The sequence below is a fragment of the Panthera uncia genome (genome assembly GCF_023721935.1).
Source record: "Panthera uncia isolate 11264 chromosome C1 unlocalized genomic scaffold, Puncia_PCG_1.0 HiC_scaffold_3, whole genome shotgun sequence".
Lineage (NCBI taxonomy): Eukaryota > Metazoa > Chordata > Mammalia > Carnivora > Felidae > Panthera > Panthera uncia.
Genome location: NW_026057584.1, coordinates 85,585,439 through 85,610,452, shown reverse-complemented (window position 1 = coordinate 85,610,452; position 25,014 = coordinate 85,585,439). Strand labels below are relative to the sequence as shown.

The 25,014-nt window shown below is 36.6% G+C and overlaps 1 protein-coding gene across 1 annotated transcript in view; it reads left to right on the top strand.

The window, feature by feature from the left end:
* LOC125911419 (rho GTPase-activating protein 15-like) overlaps positions 1–25,014 on the top strand; it is a 259,727-nt gene that overhangs the window by 103,702 nt on the left and 131,011 nt on the right. Inside the window, exon 5 of the mRNA XM_049615271.1 lies at positions 23,556–23,690. Coding sequence (XP_049471228.1) covers positions 23,556–23,690 — 135 coding nt within the window. The remainder of the gene's footprint in view (positions 1–23,555; positions 23,691–25,014) is intronic.

Sequence of the window (25,014 nt, the reverse complement as noted above, 5' to 3'; positions counted from 1 at the left end):
GAGAGCTTCTTGCCAGAGGAAGTTAGGAGAAGACATGATAAGAAGTAAAAGGCAGTAGAATAAATTTTAGAACTGAATGCTGTTTTCTCCGATAGTTAGTATTCATGAACTTTAAAAATTCACATCAGTCAGAAATCAAGCAAGTGTCACTAGTTTCAAGCACGAGAGGGAGGAGGCTGCCTGACCACAGGCTTGACCACTTAAAACCTGAGCTCTGTGATTATTCTGTTAAAGAAAGTTGGAGACTCAATTTCCCTCAGTAACCATTTGTCTTTCATATCCCAATCATGAGAATATAATTGAAAATTTTTACTTCATCTGATGTTGAAATTTTTTTTATGATGCAGGCTGTAAAGTTTTCCATCCTAATTCTTAAAAGCCTTATCTCAAACAGCATTCTATTAAGTGTGTCTCACTTAAAATATGAAAACTATTATATAGCTTAACTTGGATTTTTTTATTTTCTATATCCACTTAATTGCTTGTGATTTTGGGGGGGAATGACTTGTTAATCTTACCCCGGTCCCATTTGTGTGCCTTCACTTAACAATGAACATTGACTACTGGACATTCACCTTACCCCTCTATAAGTTATATTTTTCAGGGTTTTTTTTTTCATATAATGTAAAACAGTAAGGCATTCATTAATCATTATTAAATCCATTCTTCTCTTCTTTTTTATTGAATTCAAAAGGCAAATCAGCTAGTCTTTTTTTTTTGGCATGCATCAGCAAAAGTATGTTATTATGAGGTATTCTAAAATAATATATCTTCATAAAACAATATAGGTGGAGGTTTAAAGAAAAATAAGGAAAGAAATTGGAACCATCTGGATATCCAAAGTAGAGAAAAGTTCTTGCTAATGGTTGTCAAGTACACATTACAAAAGTAACATTGCATGGTTTGCTAACAGGACGGGAAAAAAATGCTATCAAAAATTTTAAAAGAATACAGTTTTGGAGTGTTCCAATTGAACAAATAAAAATATTCATTAAATCTATATTTAGAAGGAGAGTGGAGATTCACACTTCTTAGGCCAGTAAGGATTAAACATATCTCAGGGAAGCTCTGCCTGGCTCGGAGAATGAAAATACAACTGTGTTCCGGAGACGATGGGGAGGGGCAGATTTTTTATTTTTATTTTTTGGCAGAGATGAGTGGGGAAAGCACCCTTTATTGATTTGCTTCTCGATCAGTCTGATGAATGGGGAAACGTAGAGATTCCATGAAAGGAAAAATATGAATACTTCTTTAGATAAGAGGAGAAATAGGAGGATGGAAAGAAGCAAGGAAGAAAGGAAAGGAGGGAGGAAGAAAGGAAGGAAGGAAGGTCACCAGATAGAAGCTGAACTCCCTCACAATGCAAATGTTAATTACAAGAACCAATGTTATTGGAAAGTCATTTCAAAATATATTACTTAAATATTAATACACAAATTATAAATCAAATTTAGGAAGGTTGTCCATCCAATGTAAGCATTTTTCCAACATTCCTTCTACTTGTTTTTACTACCAAGCAATCACCTGGGCAGGGTGTATGTGTCTTCTGAAATGAGATTAGTAAAGGTGGTCTAATCAATTATTTTTAAGCCAAACCAAATACACATTCCCTAATTTTGCCTATTTAGCATTATGTTGGCCAGCTTGATAGAATACATATTTTAAAAGGTATATCAATCTCAAATTATATATATATATATATATATATATATATATGTGTGTGTGTGTGTGTGTGTGTGTGTGTGTGTGTGTGTGTGTATATATATATATATATATATATATATATATATATATACATATACATATATATATATATAAAATATTTTTACCTTGAAGTCAATTGAAAACAGAATATTCCTTATTGATTTTGCCTCCCCGGCTGCCGTATGTAGTCAATGGCACTCACACGGATGTAAATAGAATGAATCAACTCCTTGCTGGCCCTGGGCCTCCTTGAGTCATGTGAAGTAGGTTTCTGATTCCTTTATGTTCAGGCACAGCCAGGGAGACAAGAGTGCTACTGTCTTCTGCTGGTACACAGAGTTACCTCAGGCTATGCAGGAAAAATGCTTTTTTCTTATTTTTAGACCTGAATCAGTCTCTGCCACTAAATGTATTCTTGTGAATACAGATAGCACTTTGTTGTCGTGCTCATGGGAAGGCGATGGGGTAACCTGTTTGCACGCAGCTGCAGGCCACCTGTAGAGAAAGTCAAATTAGGGAGAGACCCCACTGTTTTTTGCATTAATGCTTTTTGTATTGTTGTTTGACTTTTCCCCCTCTGTCTATGTATCTTTTTCAACTAGGGAGATCGGGAGCACATTTTAAGGCCTTCTGTCCCTTTAAGGCATCTAATGATTGAAAGGACTCTAGGATTTGAAAGGCTGTAAAAACTCCCCAGTTACCAATGAATGATGGCAATACAAAGAATCTTAAAGCTGTTGAAGTTGAAGTAGTCTTCTTACAGATTTAGTTTGGTAAACTTCCAGCAGCAACTCTTGCAAGGTACTGTTCCAATATTCCCACCTATCTGTGCTGCTTCTCCTTGTAAAGATTTATCATGTTCTCCATGGAAAAGTAGTCATCCATATTAACAGTCAAGTTTACCGCAGATAAGAAAGAAAAACAAATTCTGAAAGAAAAAGAATAAATTCCTCTTCGTTTCTTCATTTACCCATTTGAAGTTTTGAAAAAGCAGCCCATAAATGAAATATCTACATTAGCCATAAATATTAAAGGAGGGAAATGCACAAATAAAACTTGTTTCTGGAAAGCTTGATTTTGGCTGAATATCAAAACCCATTTCCTGACAGTGAGATCCATTAGACTACAAATAATCTCTCAAAGTAGTGGTTACATTGCTTATAAGATTTGACATTCAAGGTTAGACCGAAGACAGCCACAGATAGACTCATATGCACCATTGTATTCCAGCAGTTAGAAGGACCAACTCTTCTAAGCTTCATTGTTTCTCATTTTTGTTCCTTTAGCTGAACATTCAGATTGGGATGCAGGATTGGAATTTTCCAAGATCCTCCATCATAGATCCTCCCAAGAAAACTGGGTGGGATTGTGTGGGCAGGGGCAGTTACAACCGTGCACCTACACTGTTCTTCAGACATCTGAAGCGGAAGAGTTGTCACAGTTATCATTTAGAGGCTTCTCTGCTCAGCTTTCCAATGTTTATCAGGCTCCTTACACTATCGCAGTTAAACATCATGCAGTTACAAAATTCAAAATTTTAATCATTAGCATTTTGGCAATATGAATGTATTTATGCAAAATGCCCTGTCAGAGAAAGTATTGCATCTAGGTAGCAACTTAGATGTTCCCTAACCAATTCGTCTAGATGAGGCTCCAGAACGTGATCCCGATGACCATGATTTGATTCATTAGGTTATATGCTCCTACTGAAATTAAGTGATATGTAATCGAATTTGTTGCAACTACACAGTGACATTCAGACAACTTTAATTCTGAAATATGTGGCATGCATCCTGAAAGCTTTTTCTCTGTGCTTTCTTCTAACTGTTCTACTCTCTTGAGCATCTCCATTCTGGTGAGGAAAATTTGGAGTAATGATAATGCCTATAGAGTGCAATATTTTTGCACTTTTGTAGATTGTTTCTAGGTCTATTTTCCTTAATAAATGCTCATAACAACCCAGCAAGTAAAACTAAGAGATTAAGGAACAGAGCCACAATTTGAAGTAAGAGTTCTGACCTGGCCCCTTCCTGTTCTTTCCATCTTTGTTCCATAGCTGAACTCTCACATGAAAAACATTTTTTTTTCCATTTGGCCTTCTCTTCCACTGGGACTGGCATATAATTTGCATTTTCAGCTATACACCCAGGTAAAAAGTATTCCTGAGGGAAGAATATAAAACTTACCTGACTACACAGAAACAAGGCACTTTAAGAAATGTTGAGGTCCTTGGAACTCAGGGTTGGAAATAGAACAGTTCTCAGGGGAAAAAAAAACATAAATGATCCCGAAATAACAGCTATGCCATCATATATGGCTATGAAGCAGATTCAGGGCATTTAATGTAAAGACACTTTTGTCTTCCAGGATAAGGAGATAAAACTGATGGACCTCAGGGAGATAACTGACACATACCTTAAAACCAGTCATCAGTATCTTTCAAACTACTTGTGTTTGAATTTGAAATGATGTTACTATGTTTATCCTGGGATGCTTTCTTTATAGTTCAACCCAAATATGGTTTAACAATTAAAATAGAAAGAAAACAGCAGCAATGATGCTATAATGGTGCAATAAAAAAAGTGTTAGACTCAGACTTGGGTTCAAATCCTGGCTCTCCTATTTACAATGTTTGTGTAGGTATTTCACTGAACTTCCATTTGCTGTCTTCTAAAATGCAAGGAATGCCAACTAATAACTTTTTTTCCCAGATTGTTGTGATTACTAAATGAGATACTGAATGTGAGTGTTTTATCTGTGATGCACAATATAAACATAATTTTTATTATATTTTACTTCAGTTGGCTTAGTAAAAATCATTTCTAAATTGTCAATATAATTACCTCTTTAAACCCTAAGTTGATCTTTGTGTGCTGCTGAGATTAGCCCATATCAGAGTAATTAACAGTGGAATAGAAAGGTATTTAGAATTTGCAACAGTCCTTGAACCACTGTGTACAGACAGCCTCTACTTTTTGTGAGCTTGTACATAAGACATCCACATCCAAAACTAAAGTCTACTTTGTAAAAACATTTTCAAGCCTGAAATCCCATATGGTTTTGATGTAAGTAAAAGGTGTACATTTCCCTCAGGGTCAAGTCTAAAAATTGGACCACTGCCGGCTCTGACCATATGTGTAAAGATTCGAAGGACCTATGATCTCACCTGCCTCATTCATATGCCATTAGTTACTCCACTTGCTTCTTTTGAACAGGTGTGATCCTGGCCAAACATAGTGGATAAGAAGGTTAAATAACAGTAAAAAAGTTATTACAGATGAGAATACTCAGTTATACGAGTTTTGACATAATGCAGCAGAATTATCACTATATACGTAATGCAAATATAAGCCATCAATGTGGAGGAGTCCCAGAAATTACTTTCTTCTCCCCATTGAAATGTGAGTCATTTTTAGTTTTAATTTTTGCAACATTTGTAAAATGGTTTTCTTACACATCATAAGCAATTACTACAGACAACTTTCAATCACACTGCTCTAACTGGGGATGAGAGCACCAAAATTCTACAATGTTTTTAAAAATTCCACTGTTTTCAAAATTCTACTATGAAGGTCAGAGTCTGAGAAGACAATTCAAAGAAACACTGGAGGGTCTTAGCAGAAACCTCCAGATTTTACTTCTTTCACTGGTATTTTTCCTAATACTTGTCTTTGATCTTGGACTATCTGCCAGAGAAACTTTGCTTCCTAGACAGATATTCTGGTACTTTAGAACCCAGAGGTGTCTCATAATTTTTGCAAACATCTATGCATTATCAGGAGCCCTGTGAATTACGCCATTTGAAAAGCAGTTATCTATTTTTTTCTGATTGCTTTTTCATTTTAATTACTCTCATTTCCTGTCTTGACCTTAATGTTTCAGAGAAAGGAAGGCATCCCACAAAAGAAAGAAAGAGTGATCTTTCATTCGTGAACTACAAAGCTTCATAGGTCCTAATTTGGCCAGCGCTTTTGCTGCAAAGCCTTGGAATGCTGTTTTGCAATTTCAAAAGTGATCACATTCGGCTTCCCAGAATTTTTTATGCATGGAGGATGCCACAGGAACAAGGACAGCCTTGTTAACAAGTTGCAATCTCTCAAAAACAAGATAGGATTCGGATATAAATCATCATTTCAACTCACAAAGCTATGTTCTCCACCCCACTAAAGGACTTCATTTACATCTAAAATGGTTAATACTGATCTCCACTAGAACTCCTAAGTGGAGGAATGCAGCTGCCATGTGCTTAGTGACTCTGGGGTTAGGGAAGAATGACATCACCAAATTTAAGCATATTATCATGCTGACATAGAGGCACCTTGTTTTCTCTTCTGTGGATAGAGCAAGGATTGTGTTCTGTGCCTTGTTTTTTTCCTCCCAAAGAATACCTTTTCCCCCCAACTTAGCAGCTGCAATATGAAGGGTTGAAAATGTCACTTCAGCTAATGATGAATGATGCTTGACCTCTGGACGGGTTACTGTGAATTTTATGCAATGCTAAATTAATATGAAAGATCCCAACTCAAAGGACTTTGGCTGTTATGAATTGCTTCGAGGATAGATTTGTGTAAAGCAGTCTGTAGCTTTAGGGTTTTTTTGTTGTTGTGTCCTTGGTCATAGTGGGTGGGTTATGGGGGGCGGGGAGGCTCCTGCTCTATAAGCAAGGTAAAAGAGTGTGCCAACACTTTAATGTTTTCTCCTGTGAGATTAATATCTTTTCATACTGGAAATATTGTCAGTAAGCAGAACCAGTTTGTGGAAAAAAAAAAACATTCTCAAAAGGGCAACTGGCCCACATGTCTTTGTTGTTTTTATTTGAATATAATTAATTATGTAAAGCAATAGTTAGTGGAAGATTAACAATTAGTAGATTCTGTCAAGTAGTCACACAGAAATTACTAACTAATTGAACGACTGGTCCTCTATTGTGTCAGAAAGCAATGCTGAGTGTCATCCTTTTTATCTTTTTACTTTGTTGTTTTCACAGATCCCCTTTTTCTAAGATGTATGTTTCACAGCAGACTAATAAATAAATAACCCTGGTTGTAATTTCATAACATGCAAAAGGGTTTGAAATAAAAACACCTGTTTTAATTAGCATTATGGTTTGTTCACTTAAAAAAAAGTGATAATCCTGATGCAGTTAGCTGACATTTTTAAAGCTTTGAATTTCCATCTGTATCTTATATTATGATGTTTCAGGATTGTCATGAGTTAATTATGTTAACTTGGGAAGCATTGCTTGCATTTAGAATGAAAAAACTTCAGCTTGAATAGACAGAAAAGCAGATGCTATCTTTCTTGTCAATTGCTTTGTTGTGGGCTGCCTTGCAACTTTCATGTATTTCTGGATCTAAAGGGAAGTGTAAATCTCTATTTATTTTAAGTTTAACATAAACTACACAATTTCAGTATTCTTCTGTTTTGGCTGTACGTGTCTTGTGTATCTTTACATGTGTAGCTTTCCTGCCCCCAAATCCCCAAATCCACAAATCATCTCTTCTTTAATTCTTAATTTGTTTTGTGGTGCCTGGGCATTATGGAGATTAGTGCATAATAAAATGTAAGAATAGGACAATTCTACATGGCTTGATCCTCTCTCCAGTTAATTTTTCTACCACCTTTTGCTTTTGTACATCAACCTTTTAAATGGTACAAAAACACATGTAGCATCTGGGCACAACAAGGCATGTTAAGGATGGAGTAGGCACTCTAAGTAGGAATTTCCATGCTTTTGTGAGCTTAATGTTCCTTTAACATAGAGAGCAGCTGTGTTTATGTCAATAATTATACATTGAAATAAATGCATGTACATGTGTTTCTTTATGGGATTAAGGATGTTAGGGATGTCCTTACACAAAAGATTTTTGTCCCCACCCATAAAATTTCTACAAAATTCACAACCAAGTTACACTATTTTGAGATTCTGAAATATTTCTCTGGGCAATTGGACTTCTAGGTTTCAGCTGACAGACGATTAGATTGAATTGATATGCTTGTTATTTTCTCCTGTCACCCTTGCCCCCCCGCCACACACGCGCGCGCGTGGACACACACACACACACACACACACATCTGTTCTCCACTCTTCACTGGGTACCCTGTTCAGTACCCAGGATCTGACCTGTATACCTTATGTCTCCAAGGTCCCCTTGCCGAAAGGCTTCCAACTGGATTGGGCCAATAGGAGGTATCTGCAAGAGAGCAGAAGGCGGAGAGACACAATGCAAGAATGCCATGATTGTTAATGCTTAATCCCCAAATTAGTGTCATAGGCAATAAACACTCAGCTTTCAAAGCAGAGTGAGATCAAGGAAAAGTGGATAGCTCTAGGCAGGATTTCTGGAGATGTGAAGGCTTCCTTTGGGCTTTAAAGAATTGGTAGGATGGGGTAGGAGGAAAGAGCCGGCATTATAGTTGGTCAAGAATGAGCAAGAACCAAAGTAGAGAGGCTATAGTGTACAATTCTTTCTTGAGAATAACAAGTACACCAGTTTAACAGAAGCAGATGATCTGGGTCTTAGTGAAGTGGAAAGTTAAGATTAAATGGCAGGTTGTGCCATTTAGAGTCCTTGAATGAATGGGAATAAGAAATTTTAGTCTTTAAAATACATGACAAAGGTGTGTTCAGTATGTAAATACAATCTGCATGTGGTACATATTGTGGAGGTTTATTCAAATGCCTTATCACACATTCAAATTAAGGTATGGCTGTTCTGTCACTAAAAATAACTCTGTTCATTAGAGGAAATGTAACCTAGATTTTCAGAAAATAATGTTCCTAAAACCATTTTATATCTTTAACCAATACTTATCATTTAATATTGTCTTCCTAAATATTTTACACTAAGATGGAAAGTTATAAATCTGACAGTTTATACTTGACTAACCAAGTTTCTAATTTGATTGCCTGCTATCAACTTGTCATTTGCATAGATACAACTACTGAACCTGGAAAACATCTATCACTGTATGTATTTCATTCCTCTTGACTTTAGATGTGTTTTACCCTATAGAGCTTATGCCACCACCATTGTTATTAATCAGTAACACATCAAAGAGCATTGGGTTTGCGTTGATAGGTGTTCTTCAGCAGAAATGACCTGAATCACAAATTGTGACTTGTTCGGTGTACTTAAAACTACCGCAACTCTCAGGGCACCTGGGTGGCTCAGTAGGTTTTAAGTGTCCGACTTCGGCTCAGGTCATGATCTCACAGTTCCTGAGTTTGAGCCCCGCATAAGGCTCTGTGCTGTCAGCCCAAAGCCTGGAGCCTGCTCTTGATTCTGTGTCTCCCTCTCTTTCTGCCCTTCCCCTGGTTCGTTCTGTCTCCATCTGTCAAAAATAAATAAACATTAAAAAAACAAAAAAACTAGTGCAACTCTCTACAGATGAAACTGCAGTGGAATTTGCCTTGCCAAACACGCTGATTTGTGTAGATGCTGATCATTAGAGATAAACTATTAACACAGGAATCCATGTTGGTTGGATATTTCTTTTATGTCATGGTCTGGAGCTGTTTATTTATAAACCTTATGTAAAAATAATTATATTCTCACTTCCAGGACATAAATTTGAATGGCACTCTTCTCTTATTGCTCTTTCTATTTCTACATGATCATTTTCCTCCCTTATTATTTTAGGGTAGTCTTACAAAATAGTTTGTGAGTAAAGCAACCGTTAGAAGCAGCTGTGGCACTAACTTCCTGTATGAACTTGAGCAAGTTGCATACATTCTCTGGTCCTTACATCTTTACATGTTAGGTGTGGATAGACTACTTTGCTTGGTTCCTATGGAAGCTAAATAAGATCACATGTTTAAATTGACTGTCACAGTAACTGGTACCTGATAGGTGTTAGGTTCATGGCTTTTGGCATCACTGTTGTTATTATTCAACTTTTATTTCTACCTGTTAATCCTCAAATCAACCTATCCAATCTTCATCCCCCTTTACTAAGCTACATATCCAAATATTCAAATGTCCAATGGAAATTGCCATATGAAAATGTCAATAGCATACCCAAACCTGGCATCTTCTTTCTAAGAACAAATGGAATGAATAACAAAATCCTAGCTCCTCTTTCTCATGTGTTCAATATAAGACAACTACATTGACACATCAACATCCTTTTAGCCAAAAACAAGAGTTGTACTTGATTCTTTTTTCCTTTTGCCACCACCACTTTTATTAAATTTTAAGGTCTCACATAGCCTCTTTGCATTTCTACAAACGCTACTTTGTTCTGGCCTTTGTGATGCCTTGGACTATTACAGTAGTTTTGTAACCATTTCGCATCTTCTCACCTTCTCACCTCTCAAATGCATCATTATATTCCCAACTGACTTATTTCCATAAACTACAGTCTGAATGATATTATTTCTGCATTCAGACTTTTAGTGGCTGTCTCTTGTCTAAAGGAGAACATTTAAACTTTGAATTTCTTAGCATGGCAGTCAAGGCATTCCACCAACTTCCAAGCCAGGTTCTCACATTTCATAACCCACCTTTGCACTACCTGTAAAGACGCCATTTGCCAATAATCCAACCTTTATCCATATCATCTCTCTTTGCTAAAGTAGTGGCTCTCAGATGTTACCATGCCTCAGAATCACCTGGAAGATTTGTTAAATTGCAGATGGCCATCTGTACCCCAGAGATTCTGATGCAGTAGGTTTGGGGTATAATGTAATAATTTGCATTTCTAATAATGTCCTATGTGATACCGAAATGGCTGGTCCTGGGAACACATTTATAGAACATTCACCTACAACATGCTTTTTCGCTCACCTCGGTCATCAAAATTCTTTGATCCCTTTACTGTCATAGTTAGAGAATTTTCCCCTGTCACCCCAGTCAGAACGAAGCAGTCCATACTCTGTGCTGGCAGTGACTAAGGTTTCAGGCTTAGAGCCTAATGGACTGGACTCTAGCTAAATACCTGAGTGAACTTGGACAAATTGCTTGATCCCTGGACCTCCATTTCCCTGTCAGTAAAATTGAACTAATAACAATACCTATAGCATATGTTGTTGTGACGATCAAATGAGTTAATACATGAAAAGCACTTATAATACTCCCAGAGAAGTGCTCAACTATATTATCTAGTAATTTATATCTTTAATCTAACATTCCACTTAGCCATGTAATAATGTTCGAGGTTTGCAGACCTGAGTCTTTTTTCAGACTTTTTCAAGTTCCCTGAAAAAGAGACCACATCTTTATGAATCCAAGAACCTAGCCTTGGTCTTAGCACTTTACAGAAATTCAGTATAAAATAATTTTTAATTAAATCGAAATTGAGAAAAGTTTGCAAAGGGATCTTAAGTAAGTAAAACTCATCTAAACAATAAACAAGCCATCCATTTCTTTTTCCCTCATCATAAAGATGAATAAAAATGAGGTCAATTATTAATAATACATTGAAAGTAGGTTTGCTTTCTCCTTTGAATTTTCTAAACTCTATAATTAAAATGACTTCAAATTGAAAGATTGTAAAGAAGAAATTAATCTTATTGGTAAGTAAAAAAGAAAATCCCATGGTTGATGATAGATATGACCTGTTAGCATTGGTTACACTTTTATACTTTCTTTTCTTACAATCAGCGTGTGGAGACCAGCATAATCCAATTAATTGTAATTCCCTTTTGTAGAGTCCGTAAAGTAGTGCATGATATTGAAACACCATTGAAGTCTTATCTCTGGTCAGATAATCCAAACGGATTCTCATTTCCAACTACCAGCAGGTTTTTATAAACTTCAGGAAAATAGAATATTTTGACTTCCTTGAACCTATGAGAAATAATTGGTTTCTGAACTTTAATCCTTTGTACATGCCTAACCATCGTTTTTCTAGACTTCCTTTTTTACTATGTAATGGTTTCATCAGTACACCTGAGTGTCTCTCTCTTATTTCCTGACTTCCTTGAAATGTTTTTTTCCATGGTGAATATGCAATATTTTAGCACAGCAGAGCCCCTCAACTGAGCTCCTTGCTCATGGTGCCTCTTGGACATGCCACCTCTCATCCATATACTCACTCTGATCCATCCTACTCACTCCTGCTGGAGGACCTTTCTAGAATGTCACTGTCTTGTTTGTGATCCAGCCGATTTCAGCCATAAGGTCCTCATGCTGTGGCCTGTACCTTCCTTTCCATTCTCAGCACTCTGAGATGTGGAACCTATACATCTGTGCTCCCCAGCAACTTAAAGATCCACAAATGCATTGTGTTCCTCAGTCCTCGGCATGACTGTTACTTCTCATGTTCTTTGTATACATCTTCCCATCCTCTTCCACATCCTCCTGTACCTCACCACTGTCCACATGGCTGCTCAGAAACTAATTGTTATGTGAAACCTCAGCTGGGAAATCTCTCTTGATCACATTCCAAAGGAAGCTAGATACTCATCTTCTATGTTCCCATAGCTGTCTACACTAAGCTTTGTAGTAACATTTTCTACATTCTATTATGTTTTTTTTTTTTCCCTATATACTGCAAGAGCTTCAAGCTTAGAGACCAGGTCTTCAGTATGTATTGTTTCACCCCGGCAATTACAACATGCCTGGCACAAAGTTGGAGTTCAATAAATATTTGATAAATGAATAAACGAGTGACTGAACGACCTATTTATAATTTCTGTGTTGGCTAAGTGTCTTAAGAGATTAAAATGAACAAAGAGAACACAAAAATTATGCTGTACCTGTGTGTGTATGCACACAGGCTGACTGTTATCAGCATTATTATTGTAGTATGAAATAACCTCTACTATCAGAGGAGGTTAAAATTGGACAGGCAACACCAGTATGTCCATAAATAGTAAAAGGGAGCACACCGCATGAGGCACTAGGCTAAACACTGGGGATAAAAAAGATTAATAAGAATGAACTTGTTTGGAGGAGGGACACCCGAGAAACATTTTGGTTAGTCAGTAGAGTTGAATTATGTAGGGTGTGCCCAGGAGTGACAGGATGATCAGGGAGGATTAGAAACATAGTAAGCAGGATCTGAAATGAAGCTGAATGTAGGCCAGAGTAAAGATTAGCAACATAGATATCTGGGTAACATCAGGAAACATAGGCAGAGACCCAGGAGTTAGTGCCACAGATTGGTTTAGTGTTAGACTGAAAGAGAAACAAGGAGAAGAGTAGCTGGTCACAGAAGCCAGGATCTTCTCATATACATCAGTCCACCTTCCTCCACTGACTTTGGCGTGCACTTTCACGAGAGAAGTGCATGGTGAGGTTATCCCAAGTACATCTCTGCTCTGCTTGCTGAGAGAGAAGAGGTTCCGAGGGACCAGAACCTCCTGGGCTGCTTGGAAATGTGTCTCAGTACTAACAGTTCACCTGAGACTATAGCAAATGATGTCTTCCTATGTTTCTACAACAGGAACTGTAGAAAACCCTCAGACCTGGGAGGGTTACATGGCTATCGTCATTATTATCATGATCTTTATTAAAGAGGTACTTACTAAACAACTAATTGAGCATTTCTTTGTACTGATGGAGCAAATATAAAATTAAAAAGGGTAGCTTCTTCCCTAAAGACAGCACAATCCTAGCAGTGATGTTAAGGAGAACTTATGAATTGCCAGGACTTCAAAAGTTTTTACACCATTTCTCAAACATCTTGCAATTCTCATTCTGTCCTTAGAATTGTCTTTCCTCTCATACTTCTTGCATTTGTCACATTGGCATCTAGTAGGTGTCTCATAAATTATTTTAATGAATTAATATGTTAAATAATTTGATCAATATTTCCTTTGTACTACTAATTGCTGAAATTTACATAAGTGGTAGAATTCCATTCGTTCCGTTATTTTTAGAATGCTCGTTTTTTTCTTGTTGTTTTGTTTTGTTTTGTTTTGGTTTGGTTTGGTTGTTTCTATTAATGTCTTATTTCATCAGAAAACAGTTATTGTTATTGGGGCTTATTTTACTATTTGTAGTTATTAATGTTATATGTTTATTAAAATCAATTGCTTACCAGTTATTGTCATTTAAATTTTCAAGCTTTTCACTTCATTAACCAAGATTTTTGTGTGTATTTTTAGTCTTAGTCTCTATACCTCTACTCATTTTATTCTTCATTTAGTATTTTTTTCCACTATTCAGTTAAAGGCACAATTTATCTATGGACATCTGAGAAGAGTGACAGGCAGTAATGAATATATGCTCTTAGTGAACCACAGTCTCTAAAATTTTGTGATGGTAACATAAATTGGTGCACGAGCTATGAGGGCAATTTGGCGAGGCCTATGAATATTTTAAATATACAAACAATCTTTGATCTAGAAACTCCAGGTCTACGAATTTGTTCTGTTCACCCACGTACATACTTAAAGTTAGATATAAATGATCTAAGAACAAGATTCCTTACACTAGCACTATGCAAAATCTCTGACAATTGAAAACTCATTAAGTAAATTACTGTACATCCATAAAAGTAAATATGTAGCTTTCAAAAGTAGAAGAAGGAAGCTCTTTATGTCCTGATTTTGAATAACCTCTATGATATATTGTCAAGTGAAAAGAATCAAGATGTCGAATGGTGCATAGATTGTATTGCTGTGTGTATTTTAAGTGGTGGTGGAGGGTAATATTGCTTGAGTATAGAAAATGGCTTTGAAAGGATACATAGGAAATTGATAATATGGGTTTTCTCTGGGGATGTAAACTGACTAGCTAGGGATAAACTAGGAAGAGACTTTTGCAGTATATATTTTTAACTTTAAATTGTATGAATACATTATCCATTTCAAAATAAAATAAATAAATTTTAAATAACAATAAGCACCGCACTCTTCATATTAAACAATGTAGGTTTTCAAGTAGCATGTTATTAAGTGTTTTGACAATTTTTATCAGCTAGTTTTTATAGCTTCTTTGTAATAAAAACAGCCCACATCGTGAATTATTTATATGAATGATGATTCTCAAAAGTTATGTTAAAAAGTGACACAATGGTGATTTTCTGTTCCATATCTTTGAAAGCTGGAGACCCCTGGAGTCAGACAGGCAGACTCTCTTTTGAGGTGGGAAAAAAAAATCTCTAAAACTTCTCATTCACAAAAAACCCCCAAATAACCAGTTATCGATAATAGATTCCTGAAAGACTCCATCTCATTATTCTGGACTTAAAATATTACACAAATACAGAATTAAGAAGAGAGTGTTACTTGGTGGTTTCAGAAAGAAATGGATGCATGGAGATCTAGCTATTCTGTCTAACATTATGCAAGGAGTCATAAAACTTACACGTCTCCCAACTCTGATTTCATGTACCTTTGGAGAACTCTGGCAGTTCTTATGCTACGAAATAGAAAATTTACTTAACTACTTCCATGAATCAATTATGCAAGATAATTTAGTGGAAAAATTTATCCTCAATAATTGCCAAAAAAATCTCTTTCTTTTGGTTATCTTTATTGATATCTTATCTAGGAATAAAATGATTTCAATGAATGAGAGTAGCACTGTCTTAATCTACCAATTTTGTTTACCTTTTATTTCTATTTTCCTGACGGAATCTTTCCAGATGGAAGACTTCTAACCTAGCAACAAACCGGGTCCTTCCTGCTAAATGATTCCATCTCTAATCCCACAAGCACCAACAATGCAGTAAAGGGAATAATAAAAGCTAGAAATTATATTAGATTCCGGAATCATTTGCCAAAGTCTGGCTGACAAAGAAGATGATGTCCAAATAAATTTTCTAATAATGCTATAACAAGCCTGTACTAAATCTTTTACATATATCACTTCACTTAATTCTCACACAAAATGAGGAGGGAGAGATTACAGTTCTCATTAGACAAGTGAGGAAGCCAGCACTTTAAATAATGTCTAGGTATGTGCATATACCTACAATGGAAATGTTATCTGTATATGGGCAGTAATAGGATTTAGTTATATTTATTTCCTAGATATCATTATGAGATATGTTTTGATCTGACCTTCTGCTTGATATTTACAAATGTAATATAACTTAGAGGGAACAAATAGCAATGGTGCTGAAATTTAGAGCCGATAACGAAGGAAACTCAAAAATGACTTTGCTGAAATTTAATCCTACGGATTCTCTCCCCTTTGGAGGATGTAATGTATGAAATCATCCATGGAATTCAAATAAATTCAGAATCTGTTTGGAGAAGACGGTCAAATAAAATGAACCATTGTGTATGGTGTCTGCAGAGCACAAAAAGCCTTTGACTGAATGGAAATAAGAGCAGTGTTGGAAGCTCTGAGAATGAAAGGAATTAAAGAAATATATATTGGTTGCCATGAAATATATTCTCTTTTTAAATGTATGATCCTAACAAATAAAGTCAATTCAGTTTTGCTGGTGGTAGTGTTGTTGTTAGACTCTGAAGAGGGTCATCTCTCCTCAGGTGCCCAGACAAAAACCATCTAAAAGCCCGGAGAGAAGCATAATGTCAATAACATCATTTTATAAGGTGGCGTTATACATGGGAGTTATGATGATGGGGAGAAGTTTTATGTTATGCCATTATAAATTAAAAATGCACAAAGCAATGACACATTTGTTATACTTTCCATCTGTGGTGCCTGCTTCACAAGTTTCAGTTGTACCTATTTATTATGTTATTATTTACATTCAAATGAAATCTGAGGAAAAATAAAAATAAGGCATTCTCATTCCTGACCCAGTTCCTGTGCTGGATATAGTAGAAGGTGGCTCTGCTTCCTTCAAAGAGAGTAATGAAGGATATTTCATATTAGCCTATGACATTATTTGCATGCCTTGGGCTTCCTAAGTGTTTTGCAAAGAAATATACACAACATGAAATACACAGAGAGTAAGCCAACATGGAATGCCAAAACATTCCATTAGATGTTATGAAATAAAAGTTTTTGTTTGTTTGTTTGGGGGTTTTGTTTTTGTTTTTGTTTTTTGTTTTCTTTTTAGTTTCAGTATCTTAGAGAGTTTCTGGTTATTTCCTTGGTTCTTCTCTCTTTCCTACTAAGGAGACCGCACAAAACTATATTTTGTACACCATGTGGCAAAACCACACATTCTGCACACAGATCCAACCATCTTCTCTTACAGTAAAGTCACCATTTTCCAATGTAGGCCTCCTCATAGCTTCCAGGAAGTTACTGTGATAAATTTTAAGGAATAAATGTCTTGAGATGTGGAATATAAAGTTTCATATTTAAAACCACTTTCCTCCTTCTTTGATAGGTACCATAGCCATAGAAAGTTGATTTAGCTTGCATTGAGAGCATTTTAAATGTTCCCTAGTATTTTGTATCTGAGGCTATAACAGCAATGAAATATTTGTACTTCAGAAGTAGCTAGAAAAAAGAATGAGTAAGAAAATGGCAATAGTAATTTTATTCTTTGTCTAGGGGCGCCAAGATAGAGAGTATCCTGCATGTGTTTATAAAGCAAATCATTTGAAATAGTTGGGTGGAATCTAAGTAGGCAAGCTATTCTCCAATTGGTTCCAGCTTCAAACCTTTTCTCTGAATCTAGATAATTATTTTTATTCAGCTGGAATAACCTAAACAGCTATCTATATTGTCTACCATATTTCATAAGTGTGGTATAGTCTGCGTGTTAAGAAGATGTTTAGATGTGATCCAGGAACATAACATCTTTCTCTATGCAAACCTTTGGCCATGATATTCATTTCTTTAGGATTGCAATGACAACGTACCACAGACTGGGAATTGGGTGAGACTAAACAACAGAAATCTATTTTCTCATAGTTAGGAAGGCAAGAAGTCCAGGATCAAGGTGTTGACAGAGTTGCTTTCCTTTGAAGCCTCTCTCCCTGGTTTGTAGACAGCCGTCTTATTCCTATTTCTTCACATGGTCTTCCCTTAGTACATGTCTGTGTCCTAATCTCTTTGTAGGAGGACAGCACTCATATTGGGTTAAGGCCCACCCATATGACCTCAGTTTACCTTAATTACCTCTTTAAAGGCCCATCTTCAAATACAGTCACATTCTACGATACTGGGGGTTAAGACTTCCATGTATGAATTGGAGATGACACAATTCAGCCCATTACAGACATACTGCACATTTCCTGGGTGATATATTTATTCTTTGAGTTTGTTCTTGCTTGTCTGCAAGGTCAATAGAGTCTGATGCTAGGGAACAGGCATCAGATGTGAAATGTCTAGAACTTAGTCTATATCCACTTAAATAATATTTCAGAGCACCTGGTAAAATACTCTCCTTTGAGGAATATAAAACAACCTCAACAGCCGTTGATTTGAAAAACACATAATATGGCTCTAGTATGTAGTGCCTATTCCATCTATGTTTATTTAATAAAAATCAAGTAAACATACAAATTAACTGGCCAACTGGTCAAGTTTTCTAAAATAATGTCATCACCAAAGTCTCATGTTATACCCAAGATGCTGTAGGAAGGAGCTGTAGTGAGTACAGCATGGAAGGATGCTACTTTTGACACAGGGTTTACATCGTTGTGTTTGAGAATTTGGAAACTCTCTAATCTACTGGAAATCAAACTGAACTGTTACTTTAAGGGGCTAACACAACAGGAAAGGTTGAGCTATTCGAATGATTCCACCAACTTCCTTTTGATCCACTGCTTTAAGTGCTAAACTAAAAATCAGCTATATCCTTATAGATAAACAGTGTGTCTTATCCACTTTAATAACTAATCTTCCAGTTTGATTTTATGGCCAAACATATTATTATTTTCAGATCGGTAGTCCCTCTGGCATCTTTTTCATTCGTGCTGTGACTTTCATGTACCCAGCAGGCCTTTCAGATAAGGTTTCCAAATGGTCATCTGCTCTGGAAGCAGATACCACATGCTTTATGAGAGTTTCACAATGTAATAGGTTCTTGTCATTATATTAATGAAATCAGAGCTCTTCTCACCATATCCTGGGAAAGTTGGGGTGTCTTTCCTCTTTTTTGTTGCAACAGTAAAATAAAGTTGGAAAGAAGCTTTAAAAGTGCCATGGAAAAAAATAACAAGATAAAAATGCACTTGTTCTTCAATATACAAAGAAGTACGTCTTTACTTTTATGTCACTAGTCACTTCTGGATCATTCAAGTTATCTGCGGTCACGTTTTAATCAACACTGGGTTAACATGGTAAGCTTAGTTGAAATCAGACCAGGCAATGAAAATTCCGGTTATACCAGTCTATACAGCAATATATAAGAGGGAAGAGGTAATTAAACTATTAAACATGCCTTTTTTCCTGGGAAATCACCAGGACCTGCTGTAACTATCAAAGGCCCATCTTTTAATTCTCCATTTTAAGACAGATTATTCCTAATAGTTACTATCTATTTTTTTCTTTCAAATATAAATAGCTTAATATAGATGTGTTTACTTAAAATAAATAAAATACACAAAAGACCCTTCAAGAAAGGACATTTCAAGATGGCCTCATTTAGTTACAATGTTAAGATATATTTTTTGTGTTCTAATAAAAGTCACATAGTATTTGGACTCCAGAGCTTGACCTATCTTCAATTCTATTTAAATGCTTTAAGACAAAAGAATGAATTTAAGAAAGCCTAATTAGAGAAATCAGGAGAAATCAGCACAATTATCAGAGGAAGGATTGTGAGATATCGTGACGAAGCCAGACTTCTTTCCAATACTGGACTCCAGGAGGTTAAATTTCTGTTGATCTCATGTGACAAACTGCATCATGCTGAGGTACATCGCCTAAAACGACAGGATGGTTATGCTCTTTGCTCAGTATTTCCATTGCCTTAGGCCCTTGTATATTTTGCCCTTTTGGCCTTTATTCCACCTTTTGTGTCATAGTAGCATCTTGAATGTCTTTGTTTCCTTGTGCTTTCCAAATGTTTTTCAGATATGTTTTCTCATCTGATAACGACTACTACCCTTCTATCTTCATTTCGCAATCAAGTAAACAGATATACGGCGCATCAGTGGTAAACCCAAGCCTGGCGTTTCGTATAATCTCTTTCCCACTCTGTCATATTTCCTCTTCATCACATCATCACGTGACCGTTTGCTCCATCCCCTGCCCCTTTCCTAATGCAGTTTCTTTTTATTGCCAATTTGCTTTATATCTGTTTATAGAAGAATCTGTTCCTCCTCTAAATGAGTAATTACTAAAGATCAGAATCAGTTTACAGGTAAAAGCATAGCCTCAAGTAAGACATTTAGGGATAAAATGTAAAAGTCGCTATCTTGAAGTAATAGTCAATCCACTACCACTTGCAATTACCATTTATTTGCCTTTTCCCTTTTAACTTCTGCCAGCCAAGATTAAGTCTGAACATAGTGGTTTTGAGGGGTGGGGGAGGGTGCTGGCTCCTTATTCTGGATTCATCATTTGTGAGCAATGGAAAAGTTGCTTAATCTCCCCATGTATCATTTTCCCTGTCTGTAAAATGGAGGAGGTGATAACAATAACATGGACTTCACTGTCTTACTGAGACAGTTACGTTAGATAATGAGTCTAAAGTGCATAGCATAGTCCCTCATAGAGTGGGAGCACTACGTAATTGTTGGTTATTGTTTGTGTTGTAAAACACCCGGGAATGTGGTCATGTGAACTTTGTTCCGGAAGAGGTTTTGATTTCATCCATAATAATTACCAGTTCTTAAGTTCTTATTAAAGAAATCTCGGTATGTATCTAGTTTTCTAGCTCTCTGCTCACCTAAGGGAACCTTCATAAATCTATATTTATTGAGTAATTCTATAGATTCTTACAGCTCCATTATACTGGAGTGTATCTCAACAGAGCATGACTTTGCCATATCTGGAGACAGTTGGCCATATCTGGGGGTGTTTCATCACCACCACTGGGAAGCGCTACCAGTCTCCACTGGGTTAGGGCCCGAGATGCTCCTAAACATCCTAGCACGCACAGCAGAGCCCCCACGAAAAATTATCTAGTGCCAAATGTTAATAATGCTTTACTGTTGGTAAGCCTTGCTCTATTGAAGAAAGGGAGAAGCGTAAGCACTTCTAACACTTCTGTGCACTTCTGTGGCACTGCTAACAGATTAGTTAGAAAATGTGTATCAAATAATACAACTGTGTTTATAATGACACCTGTTAACACCAAGATATGGTTATGATTGGTTCATCTTGAGAACTGGTTGGATTCATGAGAAGACATAGAAATATGAACATAACTGCTTGTTTAGATAAATCTCATTGGCCTTGAAAAATATACCTTAAAGTCCTCTGGTTTACATGTAATCTTAAACTTGGTTGGTTATGAAAATTTGATATAAAAAATAGAGATTGTATCTCAAAAGATTTGTCCAGCTCCTTGTCATATTGTTTATTTAAGCTACTTATGGAGGGCTACAAATTGTTTTGTTTTGCTTTGTTTTAATGAAGACTACATACTAAAAATGCTGGTTTAAGTAATACAAGGCGATATCGATATTATACGTTATTTCAAGTGGATATAATCAAATGGTATTTATTGATTGGCAAAGTTTCTTTTTTGTGTATATTGAAATATTCCATTTTTGCAGTGACTTCAATTAACCGATGTTTATTTGGAGGTCATAAATACTAATGGTCAAGTAATTATTTGTTATTGTTGTTTTCTTGCTCAAGATAAAATCATTCTCTTTTTCACCTGCTGAGTACTTTCCTTTGGCAATCTCGAACCTGTGTACCAGGCTGGCATTTTGTCTTGGACTTTTCCGATAAATTTTTGGTAAAGATAGTTGTGTGTGAGAGAGCACTTATGTGTGTGTGTGTGTGTGTGTGTGTGTGTGTGGTGTGTTTGGGTTTCCACTTAAAGTTCAGTGCCAAAGCTACAGTACTTATACATTTTCTAAATGTGTTTTAAGCAATAAGTTGTACAACATTTTTAGAACATGTGTTAAGCTATTTCTCTAAGAATGAAGCTCTTAACAAAACATAAGCACTCTGCATGAGATCTTAGCAGCAAAGTGCTTAAAAGATAAAGTAAGAATTGGTACCATGGGAAGAACACCAGCTGTAGAGCGCACAGGTCCATTATGAGAAGTATGGTAGTGGGTAGGGAGAAAATGATTTAATCAGGAGTAAAACCAATTTTATTATAAGGGCACGCAGGGGGTGTGGCACCATAGTGAGAGGGACATTTCAAAATATCTGACAGATTTCAACAATGTGAAAACCCCGTTCTTTAAAGTGACAGTAAACCCCATCAGGTCTCCCTTTTTGATGCTATTGTTAACAGTTGACTGTTTAAAGCTGGCCTGCTAAGATGCTGTCGGCCTATTTCAATAGTATGTAGCCAAATAAAAGACTAATTGTTGAAATACAATCAATCAAAAATGATTGCAGGGCAGAAAGAAGGTCTCCTCTGCTGATTTTGTTGTGGATCATATTATTGTGTTATGATTGAGGTAAGCATGAAGACTGAAAGAGAAGAAGAAAATAGCCCATCTGAAATAAACAGATCCACCTTCTCTCCTTCTCTTTGCAAACATCCTATTGAACAGGAACGCCACTTACCAGCCCTGGAAATAATAGTCCATTTAGAAAAAGAGATCTGATAAAGATTACAGCTAAGATTTTAAAAGGACGTGAACACTATTGGCAAAACAGCCCATGCGGAGATTCCCTATGGTGACAATTCTCAGCTTTTCTCACATTTTTGGTGCAAATTCTCCTCTGCTTCATAAAACTGACACAGAGGGGGCATGTGAACCTGAGCCCAAGACATTGGTAAAGAAACAAAAATCCAGTTGACCAAATGCCTGTTAAGTTCTGGCCAGGAGACTAGGCTGCTCAGTTAACCTCAGGCTGTTAAAAATGATTAGCTTTAGTTTTTGTTCCACCTAGAATTCAAAAGCGCTTTGATGTCGCATGTTTACAAAGACAAATACTACCGATCAGCAGCAATGCATGCGTGCCTTGCTTCCTTTCAGTTGTATGTAAAGATGTTGCTTTCAGATCCTGCTACCTTCACTTCTTGGGTGAGAGTGATTCCAGACTTTCATTCTGAGGGCGAACAAGAAGAAAATAGTTGTCCAGCGTCTCTTTATTTCTTCTAAAAACTTCATTTTGGCAGTCACATCCTTTAATATTTAAATCTCTCAACTCACTCCAGCTTCCCAAGCAAACATTTCTGTTGTTTGTAGGCGGAGTGGGTAAGCACTTGTGGTTTGTCTTTAGTGCGTTATCATTTTTGACAGCTTTGCATAGCCTCCGTAGGCCAACAGGGGTCTGTCTAATATTGTTGCTGGGCACATTTTCCTCGCTGAGATGAAAACTAAAAAAAAAAAAAAAAAAAAAAAAAAAAGATTTTTTTGAAGCAGTAAGAAGGAATTAATATCCTTTCTCACTCAGTATTCTATTCCTTGCTGACTTTATATTCAGCAAAAAAGGGAAAAAAGTGTTACCCATTATTCCCTTGTACATAGCAAGGCTAACACATGTAAAGCAATAACTCATTTTCTATTGCCGTGTTTAGCATATGTCTCCTGTTGGCTCAGCAAGGCCTTTAGGCCGGTCCCTTGAGCCGGCCATCATTGGCAACTCTTAGCCCCTCGGCCTCAAAACCAAATAGCTTTGAATCATGTTGAGCTGTGATGCTAATTTTCATACTGATGCATTATGGGAATAAATGTATCTGACATACTGTGTCAATGGCACTGTCTCTTTGTGTCTCTTGTTTTTTTGTTAGCTGCATTCCTACAGATGGTATTCCATTGAAAATGTTCCCTTCCTACGGAAAAAGGGAAAAAAAAAAACATGCACAGCACCAAACCTCTAGGTGCAGAAGGCTGTTAACGGTTGCTGATGATAGTAGGCAAACATTAACATAATAATTAGTGTCTTGTAATTGTTTCATTAAAACCAGTTGTTCCATTTCTCCTCGTGTTTTCCCAGAAGAGAAGCTGAATTTGGACGACAGCCAGTGGGAGGACATCCACGTTGTCACCGGAGCACTGAAGATGTTTTTCCGGGAGCTGCCTGAGCCGCTCTTCCCTTACAGCTTCTTTGAGCGGTTTGTGGAAGCGATCAGTAAGTAACCTCACAGACAGGAGCGCTTGGTGGAGTAACCTGGCAGCATGGAATTATTAAGTAAACAAGTAAGAATGACAATAATAGCAATCATGGAGATGGTAATATCCCTGGTGCTCCACATGGTTCATTTTAGTTTTGTGTTTTTGATGCCTGGCCCTGCAATATTCTCTGAGGTGTTTTCGTTTGAGTTCTGGTTTTGCTTTGTTGTTAGTGAATAGGGTAACCTATTTAGAGTGGCCAGTTTTCAACTAAACAACCTCAAATGAAAATAGCTTCTCACGGAATCTGTTTTAGAGGGATCACCTTTGGCATTCCCAGTCCCTACCTTGAGAGTTTCAGAATTGGCAATGAGTTTGCATACAAAAGCGTCTTGAAAAAAATTTAAGTGACTCTCATTACATTTCGTTGAAGAGGTGTTAGTTAAATCATCAACTGAGGCATCACCTTCTCAAGGCTCCCTCACCCTTCACCCAGCAATACTAGTAAATACTCAGCTACAATTTGCTTATGAACAGTGTAAGAAGATTAAATTAAGTAATGGCAGGTTTCTTCTGTTAAACTGGTGACTTTGTAGGAGGTTGAATTATGTCACATACTAACCAATAGTCATTGTACACGCCTCGAAGCTTCCTTTTCTATTGTTTTTGCATTTGTAACACACACACTTAAGTATAAGAGAGTGAATGAATGAATGAATGAATGAAAATCTTTCCAAATGCAAGGAAACTTTTGCTATTGATGCTTGGAGAAGCAACTACCGGTACATCTAATTTAATATCTTAGGGTACACTTACTATAATTGTGACAGCTTGGAAAAAGTTTCCTGGCTAGCAAGCTGATTCAAGGAGGAAAAAGAAAGAAAGAAGAAAGAAAGGTAAAATTAAAAAGCTTGCAAGCCTGGCAGGAGCTTAATTAAAGTCCAAGAGAAAAATCTCCAAGAAAAAAAAAATGTTCTGCTTAGGAGGTCTGATATTGGATGATTGTGTGTACAGTATTTCCATTAGTGGGAGTGGGGGATTGGGGGCCCCATGTTGGAGAACAGCCCCTCAAAATGCCCTTTTATTCTGTTTCCCTCTCCACAAGTCTTCATACTTGTTTAAAGCTCCAGAACAATGATATCAAGAGGAATGCAACAGAATTTATTTTCCCAAGATCTTTCTCTTGCTGTCTGCTCACAATTTTGTTGTTGTGATTGTTGCTGTTGTTGAATACAGTAGCAGTGCCTTAACTATGGGTTTTGAGGGGAGGCTGCAGCTCTTATCCCTTGTCATGGTTCTTTCTGCTTCTCAAGAAGAACAATATTTTATGGTTCCCAGGTTCA